The 25,199-nt window shown below is 36.6% G+C and overlaps 2 protein-coding genes across 2 annotated transcripts; one reads left to right on the top strand and one right to left on the bottom strand.

The window, feature by feature from the left end:
- The first annotated feature begins 648 nt into the window (after positions 1 to 648).
- LOC148554194 (uncharacterized) lies at positions 649 to 1,374 on the top strand. Its single transcript, XM_088495031.1, has one exon. It carries the CDS (start codon positions 649 to 651, stop codon positions 1,372 to 1,374), a length of 726 nt encoding a protein of 241 aa, XP_088351157.1.
- Positions 1,375 to 21,166: 19,792 nt separating this feature from the next.
- Positions 21,167 to 24,419, bottom strand: LOC107605968 (protein trichome berefringence-like 7). The gene is made up of 3 exons (XM_016307928.3): positions 22,942 to 24,419; positions 21,721 to 21,879; positions 21,167 to 21,642 (listed from the first exon to the last, which is right to left on the bottom strand). Exons 1-3 carry the CDS (start codon positions 23,856 to 23,858, stop codon positions 21,357 to 21,359), a joined length of 1,362 nt encoding a protein of 453 aa, XP_016163414.1. The 5' UTR covers positions 23,859 to 24,419; the 3' UTR covers positions 21,167 to 21,356.
- Positions 24,420 to 25,199: the final 780 nt, after the last annotated feature.

Below are 25,199 nucleotides of genomic sequence, written 5' to 3'. Positions count from 1 at the left end.
AGTGTCTTTGCAGGTGACACCCTCCTCTCCACACGAAGAGCTCGGGACATTGATTATACCACCTCCATCCCAGCAACCCAAAACCAGGCAATTTTCCCTCTCATCAACTGAAGTACCAACCAGAACCGTCTGGTACCCGACCAACCGTACATTGGCGCCGTCTGTGGGGACGCCTGAATGGACGTTGCACTGGGCTCGGGAGGAGCAGGCCGCGGGGCCGAGCACAGAGAGGAAGCCTCCGTGGCTTCCTCCCAGGAGCGCACAAGGTCCCCTCCACGAAGAACCGAGCCCTCTTCACGATCTTAGGAAAGACGCCCCTTTGGGGAAACGGGCAACAACAGCGCCAGAATAATGCAGGAACTGCATCACAGGATGCAGAACTTGAAGCGCCAGCTGGCAGATCAGGGACACCGTCAACAAACTCCCGAATCAACTTACTCCCGTTCTCCTCCGAGAAGTCACTCCCAGCGAATGCCTAACCCACGATCTGAACCCGAGAGTGCCCGATAGGAAGGACACCCAAGAAGACGCCGTGACCCCATCATTTACACGAGGCGGGAAAGGAGACGCGGCACAGACCGAGACCGGGAAGACGATCGACGGGAAAACAGCGAGGGAAGACCAAGGAGAACGCGGAGACCAGTAATAATGGGCGCAACCCCGTTTCATCGTTCCATCCTTGAGGTCCGACTGCCAAAGCACTTTGACAAGACGACGGACATGAGGTACGACGGAACCCAAGACCCGCAGGAGCACCTTACGGCCTTCGAGGCCAGGATGAACTTGGAAGGAGTGGGAGACGAGGTAAGGTGCCACGCTTTCCTGGTCACCCTGGCGGGACCTGCAATACAGTGGTTTAACAGCCTCCCGCAGGGCTCGGTGGCCAAATTTTCGGACATCAGCCGCGCTTTCCTAGCCCAATTCACGACCAGAATTGCAAAAGCAAAACACCCGATCAACTTGCTCGGAGTGACTCAGCGTTCTGGCGAGCCGACCAAAAAGTATCTAGACCGGTTCAATGACGAATGCTTGGAGATCGACGGGCTAACCGATTCGGTAGCTAGTCTGTGTCTGACAAACGGACTTCTAAATGAGGACTTCAGAAAGCATCTCACCATGAAGCCGGTGTGGACGATGCAGGAGGTCCAAAGCGTAGCCAGGGAATATATCAACGATGAAGAAGTTAGTCAAGTCATGGCTGCCAACAAGCGGCAACCCTCCTACAATCAACCTAGGCAACACGGAGGCGGAGATAGACAAAAGGAGCACGCCAGAGACGGTGGTCCGGGAAAGACGCCCAGGCCGTTCCCTCGAGTTGGGAAGTTCACCAATTACACCCCCCTTACCGTCCCCATCATAGAAGTTTATCAGTAGATAGCCGAGAAGAGAATTTTGTCGAAACCCCGACCTTTGAAGGACCGAACCGGGGGGAACAAGAGCCTCTATTGTGATTATCATAAGGGCTATGGACATAAGACACAGGACTGTTTTGACCTCAAGGATGCGCTAGAACAAGCGATCTGGGACGGAAAACTGGCCGAATTCTCTCACCTCATCAGGGAGCCAAGAAGACGAGATCGCGACCGCGAGGGAGAGGACAAGACCCGCGCGGTAAAGCGACGTCACGACCAGGACGACAACGAACAAGGCCTCACCATAGTGAACGTGGTAACAGCAAGAGACACACCCCAAGGTCGAAGTCGGCACACAAGAAAGATGCCAAAGTCCTGGCGGTTTCCTCATCTTCGGCGCAAAGCCCCAAGAGGTCGAGGTCGCCACCCATCTCATTCGGCCCGGAGGACCAGTGGTTTGACGAGGTCGTGGAAAGCCCTCCCATGGTCATCACGGCCAGAGTGGGAACCGGCCTCATCAAGTGCATCCTCATAGACACCGGGGCTGACTTGAATATCATGTTCCGCAATGTGTTCGATGCCTTGGGTCTGCGGGATACCGACTTAAAGACCCACCAGCACGGTGTTGTAGGATTAGGTGACCACTTTATCAAACCAGATGGGATAATCTCTATGCCGGTGTTAGTAGGACTGGGACAAGGGCGAAGATCGGTAATGGCTGAGTTCGTGGTTCTTCGCAACTCCACAGCCTACAACGTCATCCTAGGGAGGAAGACTATCAACGATCTCGGGGCAGTGATCAGCACAAAGATGCTGGTAATGAAGTTCGTGGCTGATGACAGATTCGTGGGATCCATAAAAGGAGATTTGGAAACGGCAGTCACCTGCGACAATGCCAGTCTCTCCTTAAGGAAGAAGTCTAAGGAAGCAGCAGGAGTATTCCTTGCTGACCTAGACGCTAGAGTAGAAGACAAACCCAGAACCGAGCCGGAAGGGAACTTGGAGAAATTCAGAGTCGGCGACACAGAGGAGAAGTTCACCTTCGTGAACAGAAACCTGCCACACGACCTAAAGGAGCCCTTAATGGAAATGATCAGGGCTAACGGCGACCTGTTTGCTTGGACGCCATCCGACATGCCCGGTATAGACCCCAACTCATGTCACACCACCTGGCCGTCAAGGCGGAGGCCAAACCAGTGGCCCAGAGAAAAAGAAAGATGTCACAAGAAAGAGCGGAGGAGGTGGCCAGGCAGACGGACAGCCTCCTCGAAGCGGGATTTATTCGAGAACTCGACTACTCGACATGGCTGTCGAATGTAGTTCTAGTGAAAAAGCACAATGAAAAATGGATGATGTGTGTGGATTACTCCGATCTCAACAAAGCATGTCCCAAAGACTGCTACCCCCTACCCAACATTGATACCCTCATCGACGCAGCGGCGGGATATCGGTACCTGAGCTTTATGGATGCTTATCCTGGATACAACCAGATACCGATGCACCGGCCTGAGAGAAAACAGCGTTCATAATGCTGGGAGGGATATATTGCTACAAGGTAATGTTGTTCGGCCTGAAGAACGCCGGGGCCACGTACCAAAGGCTAATGAACAAGATATTCAGTGACCTCATAGGCAAAACGGTGGAGGTTTATGTGGATGATATCCTTGCAAAGACCACACGGCCTGATGACCTCATAAGCGACCTGGGAAATGTATTCGCTTCTCTTCGGCAACACGGCATGAGGCTCAACCCACTCAAGTGTGCCTTTGCTATGGAAGCAGAAAAGTTCCTAAGGTTCATGATAACCCAAAGAGAGGTGGAGGCCAACCCTGAAAAGTGTCAAGCAATACTCCAAATGAATAGCCTGGACTGTGTCAAGGATGTTCAGAGGTTGTCAGGAAGACTCACCACCCTATCCCATTTCCTCGAAGCGTCGGCTGCTAGGGCGCTACCATTTTTCAACCTTATGAAAAAAGGGATAGCGTTTGAATGGACCCCGGCGTGTGAGGAAGCATTTAAGCATTTCAAAGAGATCCTCGCAACACCACCTGTCCTCGGGAAGCCTAAGGTCGGAGAACTGCTCTACCTGTATCTAGCCATAACGGACGAAGCAATGGCAGCGGTTCTGGTACGGGAGGAAGGGAAGCTTCAGCAACCAATCTACTTCGTGAGTAAAGCACTACAAGGGGGCAGAGTTGAGATACAGCAAATTAGAGAAGTTGGCACTTGCATTCCTAACCTCTTCCCATAGATTACGACAGTACTTCCAAGGTCATCAGATAGTCATGAGGACGGATCAGGGAATCTGCCAGATACTCCAGAAACCCGACCTGGTGGAAAGAATGATGACTTTGGCCATCGAGTTGTCCCAATACGACTTGCAATATGAGCCCAGGCATGCGATTAAGGCACAGGCCATGGCCGATTTCTTGGTAGAAGTAACAGGGGACCTAACCGAGGCAACAAGCCTACGGTGGAGGCTCCATGTAGATGGGGCCTCCAACCAGATGTCCGGAGGTGCTGGGATCATCCTAGAGAGTTCTGCTGGAGTCATATATGAACAGTCGATCAAGTTCGAGTTTCCAGTATCAAACAATCAAGCAGAGTATGAGGCCCTTCTAGGCGGCTTAACCTTAGCACGGGAAGTCGGTGCCACCAGGCTAGAAGTATGCAGTGACTCACAGGTCGTCACTTCACAAGTCAACGGGACCTACCAGGCTAGAGACTCCTTGTTACAGAAGTATCTGGGGAGGGTCAAAGAGTTGAGCAAACAATTCGAGGAGGTCACGATCCAACACGTTCCGAGAGAAAGGAACACACGGGCGGACCTCCTATCCAAGTTAGCGAGCACAAAACCAGGGGCGGGCAACCGATCTCTGATCCAGGGCTTGATAAAGGAACCAGCAGTCACCCTCCACTTGACAAAGACAAACCCCTCCTGGATGGACCCGATAACCGATTTCTTAGAAAGCGGCAAGTTCCCTGACGACCAGAAGGCGGCCAAAGCGTTGAGAAGGGAGGCGGCCAAATACGCGACCATACAGGGGCAGCTGTTTAGAAAGGGACTCAGTCAACCTTTGTTGAAGTGCCTACACCCTGACCAAACGGACTATGTGCTCAGAGAGGTCCACGAGGGGTGCTGCGGACATCACATCGGGGGCAAAGCCCTAGCAAGAAAGCTCATCAGAGCTGGTTATTACTGGCCATCAATGATGAGGGACTCCAAAGAATTTGTAAGGAGATGCATCAAGTGCCAGGAGAACGCCAATTTTCATAAGGTACCGGCCTCCGAGCTAAACCTACTAACGTCTTACCGACCTTTCTCACAATGGGGAGTCGACCTCTTGGGCCCCTTCCTGGTTGGTCCGGGGCAAGTCAAGTACCTCATAGTTGCTATCGACTACTACACCAAGTGGATAGAGGCTGAACCACTAGCCAGCATATTCTCATCCAATTGTCAAAAGTTTATGTGGAGACATGTGATAACTCGATTCGACATCCCGGAAGTCGTCATCTCCGATAACGGGACGCAGTTCACTGACAAGAAGTTCGTAGACTTCCTCACCGGTTTGGGCGTAAAGCAAAAGTTTTCATTTGTAGAGCATCCCCAGACAAACGGCCAAGTCGATGCCGCAAACAAGGTCATCTTGCTAGGCCTCAAGAAGCAGCTTGATAATAGAAAGGGAGTATGGACTGACGAACTCGCCTCAGTCCTCTGGTCTTACCAAACAACCGAGCAATTGTCAACAGAAGAAACCCCCTTCCGCCTGACATACGGGGTGGATGCTACGATACCCGTGGAAATCGGTGAGCCGAGCCCACGATTACTTCTGCAGGGAGTGGAGGAAGCCGTAGAGAAGGACCTAGCAGATGAGGCTAGGGAGATGGCCCATTTGTCAGAGGTAGCACTAAAACAAAGGATGGCCCTGCGCTACAACGCCAAAATACTCAGAAGAGAATTTGAACAAAACGACCTCGTCTTGCGGCGCAACGACATCGGGCCACCGACTCCAGGTGAAGGTAAGCTGGCGGCAAACTAGGAAGGCCCCTACAAAGTCAAAGAAGTGATTGGCAAGGGTGCCTAAAAGTTGGAGAGGCTCGATGGCAAGGAAGTCCCGAGAACCTGGAATGCAGGTAACTTAAGAAGATTTTATTCTTAGCCCAAACACGCCGAGTAGGCGATTTGCCGTGTTCCAGATAATTTACTTTTGTAAAGTACTTATTATTGCAATAGACTTGTTTAACTGCCAGCTAATGTTCACTTGTTTAATTTAACCCTCTCATTTATGCATCCCACGACAAAAATTTCTAATACACGTTAAACGGGATGACGACGCGGTAACCCGGGACTGATCACCCCGGAAACCGACCAAGTTAACGCCATAACAAACGGCTACAGCGATGGCAAAACCACGACTTGGCTTCGTCAAGTTACCAACAACGGTAAACAAACACGAACGACAAGACAATACAAACAAAACGGTAATAAAATACGCTGCTAAGTAAGCGAAAAAAGACAATAGTCATAAACCGACCAAGCGACTATCAAAACAATCCGAAAATCACAAGTCTACAAGTTCATCAAACCAAACAGCAAGTTCTACAACAAAATTACAAACTCTACGCAAAGGTACGAGGGATCACTTCTTCGGCATATCAACAATCTTACCGTCTTTGATCGTTTTGAAAACCCCGATTGCCGACATGTCGAAGTCAAGAGCCACAATTTTCACTTGAGCCTTGAGGGCCTCTTCAGTCATCAAGATTGCGCTCTTTCCCTGCCTCACTGTCTCTTTATGCTTCTTCTTAAACTCTTCAGTGGCAGCTTGAGCGGTCTTAGCCGACAAGATGGCCTCATCACGTTCCATCTCCAAAGCGACCACCCGAACTTGCGCGGCATTGAGCTGGCTCTCCAAAGTCATCTCCCGCTCGGTTAGACGGGAGACGGTAGCATCAGAAGTCTTCAACTTTTCCTCGGCAGACACGGCCTTCTCCTCGGCAGTTTTAAGCTTCTCCTCCGCCTTGGACAGCTGCTCTCGAAGTGTTTCAACTTGAGTATTGAATTGATTATTGGCCTTAATAGCAGATTCGAGATTCCTATGTAGCGACTGCATCCCCGATAGCTCAAACTCGGCCTTCCAAGCTATGGCAGCACCGCAGAGAAGGATACGGTATATCCACCTCGCCTGCCCCGCAAGATCGGAGCCATGGAAGTGTTCCTCCGTGTCGGGAAGTAGCTGGGAGTCTATGAAGGTCTCGGCGTCGAAGTTCCTCTCCATCACAGTGAGGACTCCTTCAGGGCTGGAGGATGACTTCTGCCTCTTGGGATTGGGTATAACCTTCAAGTCATCCTCCTCGACTTGTCGGGCAGAGGTCGAATCCCCAGAACCGGCCGCCTCCTCATGAATAGGAGAGACGCGCGCCCCATCAGAATTTTTGTCCGACATCTCGGTATCACGGGGTGAAGGCACCGCCTGATCATCCTTATTCTCGGGAGAGGTCTCTGGCTTCCCGTTAGCTTTCTCTTCGTCGCTTTCCTCCAAAAAGGTCTTGAATAGACCTTCAAGGCCCGTCACCTCGGCAGACATTCCCACTGCAACAAATAAATAAATAAGTTAGTCGTGAAATCGGCATAACCAATCAAAGCAACAATAATGCAAGGAATACAAGTTAGAACTACTCACAAATATAATTTTTGGCGACCTCTCGGTTACCCATCAGAAGGTGGGGATTCACATGGTTTCTCCCAAAAACAGCCAATAACACGTCGGCAATCTTTTTGTCCACGGCGGACATCCCCTTGTAAGTCACCTTGATAAAGGTATTGGACCCCGCCCCGAAACTCCAATACGTCGGGATGAGGCGTTCCCTCTCTAACGACAGCCAGAAGGGATGGCGACCTTTGGCTGGACGCACCTTAAAATACTTGTCCTTATACCCATGGTAAGAGTCCTCGAACAAGCCAAAAATCCTCCGACCCTGGGCAGATCGGAAGGACATGAACCCTTTTCTCGCTTTCCCTTCTTTGGAAGGATTCGTGAGGTTGAAGAAATAAAGGAAAACATCGATGGACACCGGCAGCTCTAGGTATTCACACACCATCTCAAAACAGCGGATGGAAGCCCAACTGTTCGGATGCAGCTGCGACGGCGCCACAGAAATCCGGTTAAGGAGTGCCATTTGAAAAGAAGAAAAAGGAATGCGAACCCCCACTTGGGTGAACATTGACTTATAGAACCAAATCCAATCGGCAACCCGGGGAGAGTTGAAGTTGAGTTCGTATAGCCGTTCGTCGGGGGCGGGAACGAAAACGTCATAATTGTCCTCCTTATCAATCCCTGCGCACAAGTATCCGGCTTGGCGGAATTCGGTAAGCTCCTCCTCGCCCATCTAGTTTGGGGACTGTTTCACGTCGGAGGTCACCCAAGCGTACGGGTCGTAACCCGCGCTCGAGGTGGAAGCTCGTGAGACGATGCGGGGCATACCTACAGTGGGGCACCACTCGATTAGTCTACGAGGTCGGGAGTCCGGAAAAGGCCCAGAAACTACATTTATCATATTCAACAACTAAAATTAAGCATGGCTGAAGCAGATTCCAAGTAAAAGCCTAAAAAGCTAATGCCCTAGAATGGTAACCCCCCTAACGAACCTACTTAACACTAAGGCCATCCAGCATACAAATCAAACCAAAAAAAGCAGCATGCATACAGAAGAACTAGTAATGAAGAGGAGATGAATGCTTACCTGATTGATTGATGGCTGGTAGAAGAGCAAGAAGGGGCAAATGCTCAAGAATACAGAGATTACAGTAGGAAATTCGAGAGGAAAGAAGGAGAAAGCGAAAAAATGGAATGAAAATGAAGCGTAAAACTGACTGGGGGGATTAAGAAACTAACTTGGAGCGCGAAAAGCAGGGGTAAAAGAGTTTTTACTCGCAGGGTTTGAAACAACCCATTATGAGCATTAAATGCTCGGCGCGAAAAACGAGGCGACGAACGGTTATCCCCAGCAACGAACAGACACGCGCGCAAGAGACACGTCCTCTCCACGAGCGGCCGACCTAGTGACAACGCACGAGAAAGGGCATCACACGCCACCAATGGCCCTCACGATCATTGCTGGCGCGTTGGGGGAACTGTTACGGCTTGGCCCAAATAGCTTGTGGGCTGACCCGAACCACAGATCACCCGACCCGAACGGTCGGGTGCGAGCAGCTCAACCACCGACCCGGACACGCGTCCCTAACAGCTCTCCTCCACAGCTGTATGAGGAAGCTTCGAAGAAAGTGGGTCTGCCCTTACGGGACCCACTTCTGACACGGTATATATGGGGAGGGTCCTACCCCTCTCCCAAGGTACGTCACATACCATCCTCTCACTTTTCGCCTGCACACTTGACTGACTAGAGCGTCGGAGTGTCTTTGTAGGTGACACCTCCCTCTCCACACGAAGAGCTCGGGACATCGGTTATACCACCTCCAGCCCAGCAACTCGAAACCAGGCAATTCCCCCTCTCATCAACTGAAGTACCAACTTAAACCGTCCGATACCCGACCAACCGTACAAAGATAATAATGAATAAATGATCAATATATTCCCTCAAAATTTACCATTTAATTAAATTCATCCACTCAATTTTCTTATTTAATCAAATTAGTCCTCCAAATTTCCTAACATGAATCATGCTCATTCCTATATTCAATAATTTCACTTTCATACGTTGTTTTCACTCATTTGTGACGGATTTATTTTTTATATGGGATTTAAACGCCCAACAACCCCCTAGAGCTACATTTTGTTAAATTTTCAAATCCACAAATATGCAATACATTTTAAAAATAAATTAGAAACTCTCACAAAATTACATTGTTTCAATTTTTGAAAGTATAATTTTTTGAAACCCCCGCATTTGGATTAAACAAAAATCAAATCAAAGCTAAAGAGAAAAAAAAAACATTGCAATAAATGTAAGAAGATGAAACTAATAAGTTGTTCGATCCCTTATAAAACGAACAAGTGTGATGGTGGAAAACATAAGAAAAAGAATAATGAAAGAACAAACAAAAACAAAAGTTATGAGTTTCAAAACATCCACCCAACACATGATAAAACCCCACAAAATGAGTAAAGTTTCTTAAAAGTGATTAAATTCTTTTGCATTAATTTTCTTTCTTTCTGTCTTTTTTTTTTTTTTTTTTCTGAAAAGACATGCTAATCATCTTCATGCACATATATACCTTAGCAAGATCCGAACTTTTAAAATTGTTAAGTTTTTTTGGTATGTTGTCGTTTATGAAGCACGGACATTTCGTTGAGTTATCGTGTCCGCGTGTCGGATATATTTCGGACATGACACTCACCGATATTCGTCCGACACGCGTGTCTGCTGTGTCTAACCGTGTCTTAATAAAAAATAAAAAATTATTTTCCGGACATGCCTGAACACACCTAAATACCATCATGTGTCAGCATGTCCAGTTTTATTCTTAACATATATTTTTAAAATAAATTTAGATATATTTATTAAAAAATATATTTTAAATATCTTATATAATTAAAATAAGACATTAAAAATAATTTAAAAAATTAATTTATATTTTAATATGAATAAAATATCAAAATATCATTACGATTTATCTAAAAAAATACTTTATATTTTATATGTATGCGGGTCCCCGTGTCATATAAAATTTTAAAATTCGCATGTTGGCGTGTCCCGTGTTGTATCGTGTCACGTATCTGTGTTAGTGTCTGTGCATCATAGCTTGTCATGTCTGATCTCTACATTTGTTTTGTATAATAAATCATTAATTATTATTTTTGTTGAGAATATTGGTCTTGTATTTTTTTATCTTCTCTTTATATTTGAATTGAGTGTTTATCTTATTTAATTTAGTATTTTGGGTGTAATTAAATGTAATTTTTGATAAAATGTCACAAATTATCAGTTTATATCTCTGTGTCAAAAATTTTATTTGAGTAGAGTATCACCCGTTTTTATGATATTTTTTACAAATAATTAGTTAAAACGAAATAGTATTACTAATTATCATTTCGTATCTTGTTAGACTTAATTAGAATAAAGTATTAACTAATTTTGTAGCTTTATTATATTTTATTTTTTTTGTCAATTATATAAATTTTACACTTCTACTACATGTTCTATTTTTTTAACATTAAATAAAAGAAATAACATCATATTATTTCTAATAAAAAATTTGTGTCTAAAGTTAAATTTTTCTGTGAAAATAACAACCTGCATAATAAAATAGGATCTGTTGAAGAATAGCTACCTATCTTAACAAATTCTTCTATGAGAACCACCAAATCAAATGGTGTATTAGCATGAGAATAATGAACGCTCTTTGCTATTTATACGAACTATACTATTTATAAATCCACTTATTATACTTAAAAAGTTTATACTATAGAAGGGATGTAAAATGATACAAAATAATTATTTTATGGGTTTTTTTTTTTTAAAAAAAGAATTCAATATTCAAGTAGAGCAAATAAATAGACAAAAATCATAAAAGACAAAATAATTTCTATGTTGCTTTTGGTATAGCCATTATTATAGGGATGGATTTACTTACAAGTGTGTGGGAACAATTGTTCCATTAAATTTTTATAAACAAATAATAAGTATATACATAAGTATAAAATGCCTCCTTAAAATAATAGGTTTGCCTCCGTATTTAATTTTTTTTTAAATGTATATGTAAAAAATCTAGGTTATTAAATAACAACACAATGATAAAAATTCTCGAATTATATAAATTTAATCTATTTATATTAGAAAAATAAATATGCTCGATTAAATAATAATAATAATTTAATTAGTTAATTATTCAAAATAAAATTTAATTTGTCAAATAAAAATGAGATTATTAGTATTTAATAATTTTTTAATTTAATTGAGATAATATATTATATATCGTTTATTTATTTTTACTATTTATTTAATTTAGTTTTGGTATTATGTATAATAATTATTTTTATAAAAAAAATTTTACCATGAATATTATGGAGTGTCAACTACCTAATTAAATGGCAAAAAAAATTAAATAATTATTTGATAGAGAAAAAGACATTATTTATATTTATATATAAAAAAATGTGATGGTTTGATTTGAATTTTTGTTTTTTTTTTTTTGTAATTATTTTTGTGTTTTTTTATTTTATATATTTTTTATATATTTTTTAATTATTGAACTATAATTTTTTTCGTATTATATAAAAAATAATCAATATAATGTGAATTGATAGATATAGAGAATATTTGATAAAAAAATACTTTTAAATTAATATTTTTTTATGTGTTAATTAAATTATTTAAGTTTGACTAATATATTTTAAATTTTCAATACCTAAATATATTTATGTTAAATTTTTATTATTTTTATATATTATTTTTGTCCCCACTACTAAAATTTTCTGGATCCGTCACTGGCCATCAACATGAATTATTTACCACACTACTCTGTAGCACATGAAAACGATTGATCCACACGTACACTCTACGACTCCTGTTGTCTTGCTCTGAAATATGTCATCATTCCGTCGTAGTCAAATAATTCATATTACTGAGAAGAACCCAACTAGCCAATACTTGCGTTGCTCCTTCCTCATCGGCATGGATCTCCAATTCTCAAAGTGATCTTTTAAAGTCCCGGGAGCAGTCCACTCCTGTCCAAATGCTGAGATCCATACACACCACACCTGCCAAGAGAACTCACAAGTAACAAATAAGTGTTGTATATTCTCAACGTCTTTCTTACACAACACACATAAATTATCATTCGGTAGTAGGATTCCCAGTCTACTTAGCCGATCCTTTGTGTTGACCCTGCCTACCAATACAAACCAAGCGAACAACTCGAGTCGGGGTGGAATTAAACCTTTTGAAATTTTCTTTGTGAATCTGTAGCTCAAAAACTCCTCATCCAAGGTCTCTTTCTGCAAAACCTGCACAAATGAGTTAGTAGAATAAACTCCTTTCTTGTCAAATTTTCACACCACTCTATCTTGCACATCTACTATTAATCTAATAGATTGCAAGACATGAAGCAACTGATTCAATGTATCGGTCTTCCATTGGCGTAGTTCCCTCCTCGCTCCATTGGAAGTGCCAAACCCACCCTATCCCATTCCAGAATCCACAATCTCCAATTACTAATCCTTTTTGGTTTGAAATCAAGAAGAGTCTCGAAAATGAGTCTTTCAATTTTTCCACTTGGAGCCATGTATCCTCCCAGAATCTGGTAGATCTACCATCTCCTACTTCCATGGCAAGGCCATCAATCATCTTTTGCCTGACATGTTGCTCCTTTATTTATACTTGACATATGTTTCTCCAGGGACTCCCTCTCTTTGGTAACGCTTGAGTTGACAACAAGTGATTCAGGTTCAAGCTATTACAGGAGCATACAATCTTCTTCCATAGAGGACAGTCCTCCTTTGAGAATCGCCATTACTATTTAAACAGCAAAGCAGTATTACGTACCACCACATCAGCCACCCCCAACTCTCCTAGCTTCTTTGGTGCCTGGACCATCTCCCACTTTACAAGAGCCATACCAGTTCGTCCATCATCCTTCCCCCAAAAGAACCTCCTCTGCAAGGAAATAATTCTTCGTGCAACCGCATTTGGCATTTTATACAAGCTCAAGTAATAAATAGGTAGGTTGTTGATTATCGACTTAATGAGTACCAGCTTTCCAGCCTTACTAAGGAATGCTTTCCACAAGTTCAGTTTCTCCTCCACCTTACCTAAAACTAGCTTCTAAGTTCTTACCAATCGTGGATTTGCTCCTAGGCTAATGCCAAGATACCTCACAGATAAGACTGCCTTCTAGCACCCCAGTAGCTGACACATCCGGCTAACCCACTCCTGATTGCAATTCACTGGTATCAAGTTGGAGTTCTCAAAGTTAATGCTCAAGTCAGACATCATTTCAAATCACCTCAGAAGTCTCTTGTAATTTTCACTGCCTCCTCTTCCGGCGGACAGAATAATATAGTGTCGTCAGTAAATTGTAAGTGTGACAGCTCTATATTATTCCTCTTGACTAAGAGTGGAGATATCCTACCATTCCTTACTGCCTCCTCGATTATCCTGTTTAGCACATCTACCACCAGAACAAACAAAAATAGTGATAATACTAATGTATACATACATGTGATTTAGAGGGGATGGATATATTATACTAATGTAACCATTTCATAAATGGGATGGTCTATTTTAGTGTTAAAGCATTAACAAATTTTATAAATTTAAAAGGTTAAAAGTATTTTTAAAATTGAAATTAGATAATTATTAAAATTGGACTTTTTTATTTTTTTTTTATCTCAAAAATTTCAATAATTTAAAATTGATATTATACCTTCTATTTTTTTAAAAAAAGTAAAAATTAAAAATTAAAATCGAATGTTTCAAATTTTTTTAAACAATCTCTACTTTTTAGGAAAAAAAAGGTAAAAAAATATATATATTTAAAATATCTCATTTTGGCCCATATTAATTTTCCAGTTGATATACTCTATGGTTCATGGAGTTGGTGAATGTAGTTGATGCTGACGTTATTCTTGGTATGCATAGTCAATGCGATAGAGCCACAATACTTTAGTAGAATTAAATTTGGTCTTGATATTTTGGGTTCTTCAATTAAATATTTCAATTAAAATTAGGAAAGAAAGAAGTTTTGTTTTCTACAAACAAGTCCAAATAAAGACATGAGACCGCCACACTCAATGAAGCACGGAAACTTACTCAAATTGTTGTGTTTGAGTATAGAAAAATATTTAATATTTATTTGATATGTGTGTGATTATATTTTAATAAAAATAAAAAATATTTTTTTAAATATATTTAAATATACTTAAATATTATGCATTAGCGTAGTTTTGTTTTATTCTTAATATGTATTATTAAAATAAAAAATATTTTAAATATTTTATATAATTAAAAAAATATTAAAAATAATTAAGTATTAATTTATATTTTAACATTAATAAAATATTAAAATATTATTATAATTTTTTTAAAAAGTTATTTATATTTTATATATAGATTATATCTCTATGTCTTATAAAAAATTAAAATTTGTATATTTGTATATTTCGTATTTTGTCGTATTCTATATTTATATCAATATTCGTGTTTGATACCATGAAAAATGAAAATATGTGAAAGTAACTTAAATTAAATTCTATAAACTCCCTATATACTAAATTTGATGCATGAAAATATAGACATGAGGCATTACTTTGATTTGGATTTTGGAAATTAGAGATTAACTAGTTAGTGCCAAATTTAAAAAATCGCCCGTCATGTTATGATGTTAATGTATCTAAATAAGAAAACAGACCATTCTACATAAAGTTTACATAATTTTATGTGTTAATTTTCACAATCAATTAAATATTATTGAAATGTCTTATAAAGGTTTCGTTTCACTTTCACAATTAATATTATATATATGTGTGTATGTGTGACAATATTATTTAAATTTTCAGATGAGAAAATCATATTAATTCCCATAATCTAAGTTGATTAGTCTACTTAAGAAATATGTGCCATGCTAATATTATCATATGCTTTTTCCTTTCAAATTAATTTTTATTTTATACTTTTGGATTAGTTAAAAACTAATGTATTCAAACATATTTGTATTTAAATACGTTCATCGTTTAATAAATTAAAAAATAAAAGAAATAATTAATTTGAGAATATGAGAATATAAAAATCGATGTCATTAAGCAAATACAAAAATTGGAAAAGTCTAGGGGCCAGCAACTTTATTAAATTTTGGCCAGCATATAATTAGTAAAGAAAAGTGAGCCATTGGATGAAATCTCACACTAATTTTACACCATTAAAATCATGATTGATGACTATTTGATGGTTACAAATCACAAAAGTTGCTGGTCCCTATCACTCCTCATAAACTAATATTAACTAATTAAAAAGATAAATGAATTTCTGTATTTCAACTCATTCCACAAATGCCACTAGCTAGCTAACTAGATGCATATATATCTTCTTAATTCTTACAACATGCATGTGAGCTGTTATGGTCTTATTATAGATGATGATGGCTTCAATTCAAGGATATGGTTGGTGGTAATAATGGCGAGTATAGATGTGTGTTTGATGTACCTATGTTTTAATTATAGGAAATGAATTGTGATAGGTAATTTAACGAGTACAATAGTGCTTTTTATACCTAAACTAGATACAAATACTATGTAGTATCAGCAGAAGAGAATTAAAGAAAAGATCATAATAAACATAACTTGCCATGTGATTGTATTGAAACTATTGATATATTCATCATCACTGTTTGGTCCAAAACAGAGTACAGTATAGGGGGCTTGAACTGTCCTTTTTACCTGTATCACACACATGCTTTATTTACTGATGATTTATTTATACTGACAAAGTTAGATGACATTTATATTGCACAATAAATTACCTTGCCAAGCAATCATACTCTAAATAAAGGTTTAGAATTTATGGTAAAAATTCAGGAGTAGTTATTTTTAGGGGTGTTCAAATTCAAACAGATCCAAATTAAACCGCTCATTCAATCCAATCTAAATCGAAAATCGATTAAAACCGCACTAATTCGGATTTGATTGGATTCTATTTTTTGCAAACCGCTGGATTGGATTGGATTTCGGATCTACTTTTCATAACCGATCCAATCCAATCCAAACCGCACAATGTGCTATAATATTATTATTTTATTATTATACTTACAATTATATTTATAACATGTTCAATTTGTTATACATTTTTCTATTATTCATGTATTATTATTATTTAATAAATATTTTATGTTTAAAATATTATTTATTTATTTATTTTAATTAACCTATAATTTTATTTCTATTTTTATGTTATCGTTGGCTTTTTAAGATATGTTAAGACTTGTTATGTCATTGTTGATTATTTAAAATTTATTTAAAAAACCGCAAATCCAAACCGCTTGTAATCGGATCGGATCAGATCGGATTTTCAAAAAAAGTTCATCCCATCCAAACCGCACCGCACATAAATTAAGCGTTCGCATCGGATGACTTTTTTCCTTAAAACCGAACCAAACTGCACCGCGAACACCCCTAGTTATTTTCATATAAAATTTGATTAAATAATTATTTAATAAATTTTAATTTTTAATTTACTACACATAAATTTTCACTTTATTTTAATAAAAGAGTTTTAACTTTTATTTTTATAGTGTTTTTCATATGCAGAAAGTAAAATAATACTCCTTTTAAAATATAGTTTTGTGACCTTAGAGTAAGAGTTTACTAATTAAAATTTTAAAATCAAGAATTAGTTATAAAATTTTTGAAATAGTTATTGAAGTTTTGAAGTTGTTGCACAAAGATTTATTTAAAAATTGGCAACAATTATTTTGTTTTCTGTTTGAATGATCTATTGATGTTAAAGAGGAATGAAGGTAGATTTGAAAATCTAGACATAGAAGGTAGGGAGAGAAGACGGGAGCCTATTTAGTATAATAGAGGATAATAGAATGAGTTAATTGAAAATTTTGAATAGTTTTAATGAAGTTAACAAAAATTTGGTATTTGTATAGTTTTATGATTTTATTAACTGGAATTTATTTTTTATAGATATAAAATTAGTTTTATTCGTTCGTGAATAATTTTATTAGCATCTTAAAAACTTATCGGTAAAAATAGTAATTTACTGTTTTTTTGAAATTAAAGTTGGGATATAGATGCAAACTATGTGTAACCCTTTCGCATCATGTGTTCTGAAGTCATTTGTTAATGTAGTGTGTATTTAATATTTTTATTGGTCCTTTATTTAACATATATATATTTATCTACTTTGGTGTTTAAAATAAATTACTAAGATATAAGAGATAATGGTTTAATTAGTTATTATCTATGAAGTACGGACACTTAATTGAGTTATCATATTTCCGTGTCAGATACATTTTAAATACAATATTTGTTTGACATGCGTATCTGTCGTGTCCAACTGTGTCTTAATAAAAATAAAAAATTATTCTCCAGACACACTTGGACACACCTAAATACCATTACGTGTCAACGTGTCCAGTCTTATTCTTAACATATATTCTTAAAATAAGTTTAGAAATAATATATTATTATTTATTAAAACAAAAAATATTTTAAATACTTTTATCTGTTAAAAGAAGATATTAAAAATAATTAAAAAATTATTTTATATTTTAATACCAATAAAATATCAATAATTTATCTAAAAAATACTTTATATTTTATATATATGTCGTATTTTTATATCTTATAAAATTTTAAAATTCGTATATCTCCGTATTCTGTGTCGTGTTCCGTGTTCCGTGTCCATCTCAGTACATGATAGACCATTATTGTAGAACAAATTTCAAGCTATCAATACATCATAGATATCCAGAGAGGTGGCAAAACGAATTATCTCTTCCTGCCTCACTTCTGCCAAAGGTGTATTAAAAATGGGATGAATAGCAAAGTAAAATGGATTTAAAATATTAGTATGTTCTGTTTTATAATAAATTGATGGGACAGCATACTAATTTGCTTAACTGTTCTTTAAAAAAATATTATAATTCATTAAAATTAATCTAATAAAAACTGATAAGTGAAAATTTACTCAAAATTCAAATATAAACAAAACAGTTAAACTATAACATAATTTTTTTTGCAATTTTTTTAAAATTCTCAACATCAATTTGAATTGCTATCACAGTATCTGTTATCAAATTTCTATAAATAATGAAAATATAATACTTTCAACTTAATTTTCAATTGACAACGTTGGAACAACAAAATTTGTAACACAATATAATATACAAAAATAGAAGCAGAGTTTTGTGATAAAACAAAAAAAATTCTTTTATTTTAAGAAACAAGCTAAGTAAATAAAGAAAAATAAAAAATAAAATAAATAAAACACAGAAATATAAAAAAAATTGAAGGAGATGTATTTAAAATTCTAATTTTTGACTTCTCTATATATATAATTTTGTAGTCCTCATCCCTCTTTTGTGAAAAAAATTAAAAAGAAGAGCGAAAGGCTAATCAGTAGGCAGTGTACGAATTTGGCGAGCTCTCTAAATTCAATTTTTTTGGCGAGATGACCCGAAGGATTTAGTGTGTTTTACCACCATTAATCATACAAAATTTTACTATAGTTCAAATGGCATAATCTCTCTTGTTCTATAGGAGATCTTGAGTTCAAATCTCACTTATTATAACGATAACCCATCTAACTAATATATATATATAATGTTCAATAAAATGATAAAATTCTTAATAAATATTAAGTTATTTACCTTTTTTATAATTAGAATGGTTATCAATTTTGTCATATTTTATTTTAAGCTTAAAAACAGTAATTTATTTTAAGGTTGTCAAACGGCTTAGTCCGATTCATTTAAGTTAGCCGTGGATTAAATGGACTGGACCGTTTAAGTCCGCTTTATTCGTGGGCCATAATTTTTCATTTCGAACTGTTTATGGTCAGTCTGATGGGTTGAACGGGTCAGCCTGTTTATTCTTTTATTTTATTTTTTGAAAAATATTTTGATAAAAAATATTATTTTTAGGTAAAAAATCTTTAAAAAATAATTTTTTTTAATTGATAGGTCGGATTTTCAAGTCGGGATCAGGAGAAATATCGACTAAAAATACTATTTTTTTTAAATGTATAAAAAAATAAATGGACCACCCATTTAGCCCACAGATTAACCTATTTAACCCGTCATTTTTTTTGGGATAATTGAACTCAGCCCGTTTAACTCAAAATTTAAACAGACTTACTTTTAGAGACAAACTCGCCCATTTAAATGGACAACCAGACTGGTCCGATGAATTTGACTCTGACTAACCTAATTTATTCTTAATAAAAAGCTACTCCAAATCACCACATCATCCCTTCTTTCCTGCAAAGAGTACATGTGCAGCTAGAGATGTTTGACCAGCCTCAAACTAGCTACAATAATAGCGACATTTAACGAAGGGTGAATTAAGTTTTAGAATCATGGTATCCTCTATAGGGGGGAAGTAGTAGCAGGATCTCAAAGGATCAAATAAAATATTCCATTCTGGTGACCTTCTTTGGCACCGTAGAGAGGGCTGTGAAGGTTGACGTTCAACTTGTGTTAATAACAAATCACTTTGGTTGGACCAATGTTTAATTTGATAAAGTTTTTGTTTTTTGAAACGAAAATGTTTGAAAGATAATAAAAATAAATTTAAACTGGTCTAAAATTATCTATTTTATATTTATTAATTATTTTTAAAATAAATACATAATACTAGATATAATAATAAGTATGTAATTTTGGATGTTATATATATATATATATTAAGTTAAATAAAGTAATTTTAGATTATTATCTCCGTAGTATTATTATTTTTAAAAGTTTTAACATCTATATTTAGTGAATTAAATTAAAAATAACTTCTAATAAGCATAAACAACAAATACATTTGATAAAATAAATTTAAAAATTTAAAAATACTACAATAGATATTAATGTAAGAATTAAATTTAGATATTAATTAATGTATGCAGTTAGAAAAAATATAGATAGATAATGAAAATACTAAATAATATGAATAATTGATATATTGGATATTCAATTTATTAGGTGTGCGGATAGTTCATAATATGAAGATTTAAGTGGGTAATTTTGGAGTGTAGTGTATTTTTACCTTATTGGGCCAATTTTAGAGCCCATTGTTCATATTGTTCACAAAAGTCATTGTCTACCTAGCAAAGTCCATGGAGTTATATTAAACTTTAGTTTTAATAAATACAAGCCATTTTTGAAAAACTTCACCTTAAATGCTTTTAAAAATTCCTAAATTTAAAAGATGCAAACACAAACACATTTATTTACCAAAATTAAAATAAGAAATTTGTGCTCTCAAAAAACGCAAACATCGCTTGAGAAAATTTTATCAAACTATATCTAAATAAAGTATTGATAATTTATAAGCCACATGACAAGAGAAGTACATAGGAATAACAAAGCGGGTAGTCAAGACCCACTCCACAAGGTGGATTAGTCTGTCTCGCAAAGTAAATTGGACTCAAAATTCTAACTCCTCTGGTTTTATGGTGGGTGGGTTGGCGGGTTAGCCTATTTAATTTTTTTCTAAAAAAAATAATTAAAAAATATAAATAAAAATAATAAAATTATTATACAATTTTTTTCATTATTTTCTTTTAAAATTTTAACTTTCATAAAATTATTTAAAATAATATTCATTAATAGAATATTTTTATTTTAAAAAACAATTCACATCATTTGAACATATATATAAAAATATAAAATAAAATAAATAAAATTAATTAAAAAAAGTGAAAAGGTGTATTTAAAAATTACACAATTGTTAACTTTTAGAGTACTAATCCCTCTTTTATTAAAAAAAAAAAATTTTGACTCGATGGATCGGCCCATTCCAATCCCTCTTTTATTAAAAAAAAAAATAACTTTTGACTTAATGGGTCGGCCCATCCCACCAAACCAATCCCTCTTTTATTAAAAAAAAATAACTTTTGACTTAATGGGTCGGCCCATCCCACCAAAACTTGAACCGGCAAATTTGACGAATTCCAAATCTTAGCCCAATCCATCCTTTTTGGCAAATTTGACAGATTATCCCATTCGACCAACCCGTTTTGCCACCCCTGACCGTCATCATCATACCATATCATGATCATCACAATGCATGTTATATACTATAGCCATCCATGTTATTGGGACATTTTCTATTATTTAAACATATATTCTATGTATATAATAATTTGATAGCAATTTTGTGTGTATGCTTAACATTATTGTTTTATAATGGTGCATATGTTATCTAAGTTAATCCAAGTAATGGAGGTCAAAATTGAGGTTATAGAGCTTCATAACAAGGGACAAGCCATATGGGATTAAAATTAGACAACAAATAACAACACACTAAGATAGAGGGTTTGGTGTTAATATTGCTAGAGAGGTTTTGGAAGCAAATAAGAGAAGAGAATTTCGTTCCACATATCAGGAACACCAGGGAGACACCAATGGCTGCAATCAGGAACAGATGGATTGTCACTCCAAGTTCCCACATGACCATCACTCCTATAAGAACTCATTGGTGTTACATGCAAAACTGTTACTGGTACACTCATGTTCTTCACAACCCTATTGATCATATCTGATATAGGGCTTCGCTCCTTCCCATTGCTTCTCTTCCATGGATTCCTACTCACTTTGCATGCATTGTGGTTCTTTCCACTGCCATCAAAATATAAACACCAGTTACTTGCATTCTTGCCAAGATGAAAAATAAGTAATGGAGAAGAAAGAACTCACCTCCAATGAGATGATTCAAAGGTACGGAAGAACACTCTTGTTCTATTCATGTTGACTGAATTCTCCACCCAAGATGCCCAGGTGTTAAGGGCTGTGTTATAAGCAGAATTGATTGTCATTCCAAGCTTCACTGAGCTACCAACCTGAAAGTACCAACCCCTGTCTGAAGATCATGTTAGCACCAAATTATTCTAGAATCTCACACTATGAAATCACACGGCTAATGCAAATGGACTTGAACTAACAATTAATGGAAGTAATGAATGATTCTAACATGAAGTACATTCAATTCAAGGTTTTGGTTATTCATTATCAAATTATTTCCATGCTGTTCACATTTACCTTGATCCTGTACATAGAGATCTCAAAACAAAAATCACCACTCTGGTTCTAATCTATCATCTGTTTGCCCCAAGTGACCTAAGAGAAATAAGAACATAACAATCTTCTAATTTGAGGCAAAACACTAGACTTTGAGTGAAAATCTAGGTTCTCATCTACAGTTACTGAATGACCTTTTGAAATGGGTCATGGTATGGTGAAGGTTATTTTTCAATGAAGAGTGAAAATTACTCTTTTTACAATAGAGAAAAAAAGTAAAAAAATTTAACTACAATCTTCACTCTTCACCAAAGAAATTTTCTTTTGCAATAAGCCTTTCTACATTATTGACAAAAATCATCATAGTGCATTCATTTAAAAGTTTCTCAAATCCTAAGCAGAATTGTTTTAGAAACAAAAAACCTTGCTAGATTTACAAGAGTAAAAACCTAAATTGGTTTTCAAGGAACTCCAACTGGGATACTTTGCTCCAAAAGACAATTATTACTCTAGAAGTCCTCAAGAATTACTTTATCAAACAGATTGGTCCCTCCGTTGTTTTGAAAGGAGACTAAGTTGTCTTATAAATATTTTCTTAACTAAATTATCTCATAATAAAATTGTTAAGAGACATGTTCGATCTGAAATTTGTTGGGAATAATTTGGGTGTTTGCTCATTTTATAAGCTTCCAAGAATACTATCTATCTCCTTGGAACTCATTTAGTAACAAACTGGCAACTATAGCATGAATTCTCCAAGGAAGAAAATCAATCACAAATGCAATGCAAATTGCAATGAATCACATATAAACAAAAACAAAACAAAACATGCCATGGAGTAAATCAAATCTTCAATTTATGAACCTATAACTTGGAAAAATTAAGTTACTAGTTACTTACATGTCAAAAAGCTTAGTCCTTGTCCACCAATGACCTGAATTGAATATTAGAACATCTGAATCAATCCACTCATGGCTAATATCATCAATCTTGTCCAATCTCAATGTTGTCTTAATCCTTTGGGGTGAATGCTTAGGCACAGAACCAGGCCTCACAAGGAACACTGATCGATAAAAATCGATCCTCAAATCGAAAGTACTAAACCTCACACCAAGAAACCTAATCTGTTTGGTGATCCTATTGCCCTTGATTTCATACACACTCTTCTTATCCTCAACTCCTGTCATTAACAAACATATCAAAGACTCCCATTGAGTCCTACTCAATGAATCACCAACAAAAACTACCCTTTTCCCTCGAAGCTGTTCGAGTAATCCCCGGGCATTGAACCTCGGAACATCACAATTCTTAGGCTTCCACCTCCACTTTGTATAACCTCTATCCCTACGCCCATTAGCTATGCAATTGAAACCCCTTTCAGCAAATGGACATTGAGAAGCATCATATAGAGGGTAGCTATTATCATGGATCCAACTTCCTTCAAACACATTACACTTCCCCATTGGAACAACTTTGGATTTCAGCATCTCAAAATCAAAACTTTGGTTCATTGAATGAGAAACATTGGGAACCTCAACACTTTGATTCAGTGACTGAGTGTTGGGGATTATCTCATCATAATGCTGAATCACAGAAAGATCACTGGGAAACACGAATGAGTATACCCAAGAAAGGAACAAGAGAAGCGATATGGAAACAAAGATCCAGACATTGCTGCTGCTACCCTTCATGAATTTGTTGCCAAAGCCAAAAGCTTTTGAGAATAAAGTTCTCAACTTTGGTAATGAAATCCAGAAACTCAGCAAACCCAGCATCTGCATGAACTGCAAAACCCACCAACTGTCCCATATATCCATTTTTGTACAAAAAAAAAGTCCACAGAAAAAGAAACAAATAATAAGGGTCCTCTAATAACTATGGTATCATTCTACACAATGAAGCTACTAAACAAAAAAAACTACATTAAATGTCAAATTCTAGAGTAGTATGAGCTATACCAGTTTACTTAACAACAAAAAAGAAGATTCATAGACCGAATCTAAGACCAGAAAATGCCAAGTTTGAAGAGAGAGAAAAAGAGCAATGCAAAATTTTTAATTAAAAAATAAAAAATGGAAAAAGAAAAATAGTAATAAAATGCAGAGTAGATGTATATATGTAGAAAGATTGCAGCTTGATAAAGTGGGGTTGGTTATTGAAGAGCTGAGAAAATTTAGTGGCATACTGGCATGCAGATTGCAGAAGGTGGTGGGTGTGGTTTCTGGTTTATGGTTGAAGAAGTTGGTTTTGTTGAAAATGTGACTTGAGAGTGAGGGCAATTCGGTCATTTAAAAATATGCTAATAAGGCGGTTTGGTTAATTAAGAACATGATCTCTTAACCGAAAAGGAGTAACGAAAAAAAGAAAGGGAAATAAACAACAATAATCACATGAATTTCAAGATTATAAACTGTCGGTGCTTGTCTTCTATCACCATTTTCACGGACTTGATTTTTTTCATTTTTGCCCTAAAGTAAAAGAATAGTTAAAGGAAAGACCTAATTTGAGTTGGTACAAGTATTTTGTTCATTTGTTTGTTTAGTATCAAAAATTCAAATCTTACCATATAACAATTTATTGGTTAATCTTGATTTGTCGGCTTGAAAAATTTGTCAGTAATTAAAAAAAAACGAAAAGAGTTAATTTTTTCAGTTAATAAGAATAATTGATGTTACTTTAAAACTCTTCTTCTATAAATATAAAACTTTTTATACTAATTAATTCAGTTATACCCTAAATCTATTTTTTTTTTTTTTAATGCATTGCAAGTTACGAAAACAAAACACGTTTCCAAGAGTTAATTAGAGGCTTGGGCTGTGATTTAAGAATGAATTTGGAAACTGAAATCAAAAGCCAGTAAAACATCAATCTCCATTGGGCTGAAAGAGTAATTGCTTGTATTAAAATTGTGAAGAGAACAACACCATCAAACATGGACCAATTTTTCAGTCTTCACGTCTTTTAAACACTAAATATAGGTGGGTCAATCTAAAGAATTGAAAGTGATGTTGTAGCAGCTGCTTGCTAAGCTATGCTTATATACACGCAAGAAATTTTGATGCTATAGCAAGCAATGTAATTTCCTATTGCTCTCACTCATTTATAATTGTCACCATAGCAATTATATTTTGGAATAGATATGCAAATTTCTTAGAAAA

The sequence above is a fragment of the Arachis ipaensis genome, chromosome B7 (assembly GCF_059453495.1).
Source record: "Arachis ipaensis isolate K30076 ecotype BB chromosome B7, ASM5945349v1, whole genome shotgun sequence".
In the NCBI taxonomy this organism is placed as follows: domain Eukaryota; kingdom Viridiplantae; phylum Streptophyta; class Magnoliopsida; order Fabales; family Fabaceae; genus Arachis; species Arachis ipaensis.
The sequence above is the reverse complement of the archived record's forward strand: the minus strand, read 5'-3'. Positions and strand labels throughout refer to the sequence as shown.

Coding starts and splice junctions, on each gene's coding strand:
- LOC107605968 (XM_016307928.3), bottom strand. CDS start 23,858: ATGGATATATGGGACAGTTGGTGGGTTTTGCAGTTCATGCAGATGCTG. Junction 21,880..22,941: donor AGGACTAAGCTTTTTGACAT/GTAAGTAACTAG, acceptor ATCTTCAGACAG/GGGTTGGTACTTTCAGGTTG. Junction 21,643..21,720: donor TTTGAATCATCTCATTGGAG/GTGAGTTCTTTC, acceptor TTTTGATGGCAG/TGGAAAGAACCACAATGCAT.
- LOC148554194 (XM_088495031.1), top strand. CDS start 649: ATGGGCGCAACCCCGTTTCATCGTTCCATCCTTGAGGTCCGACTGCCA.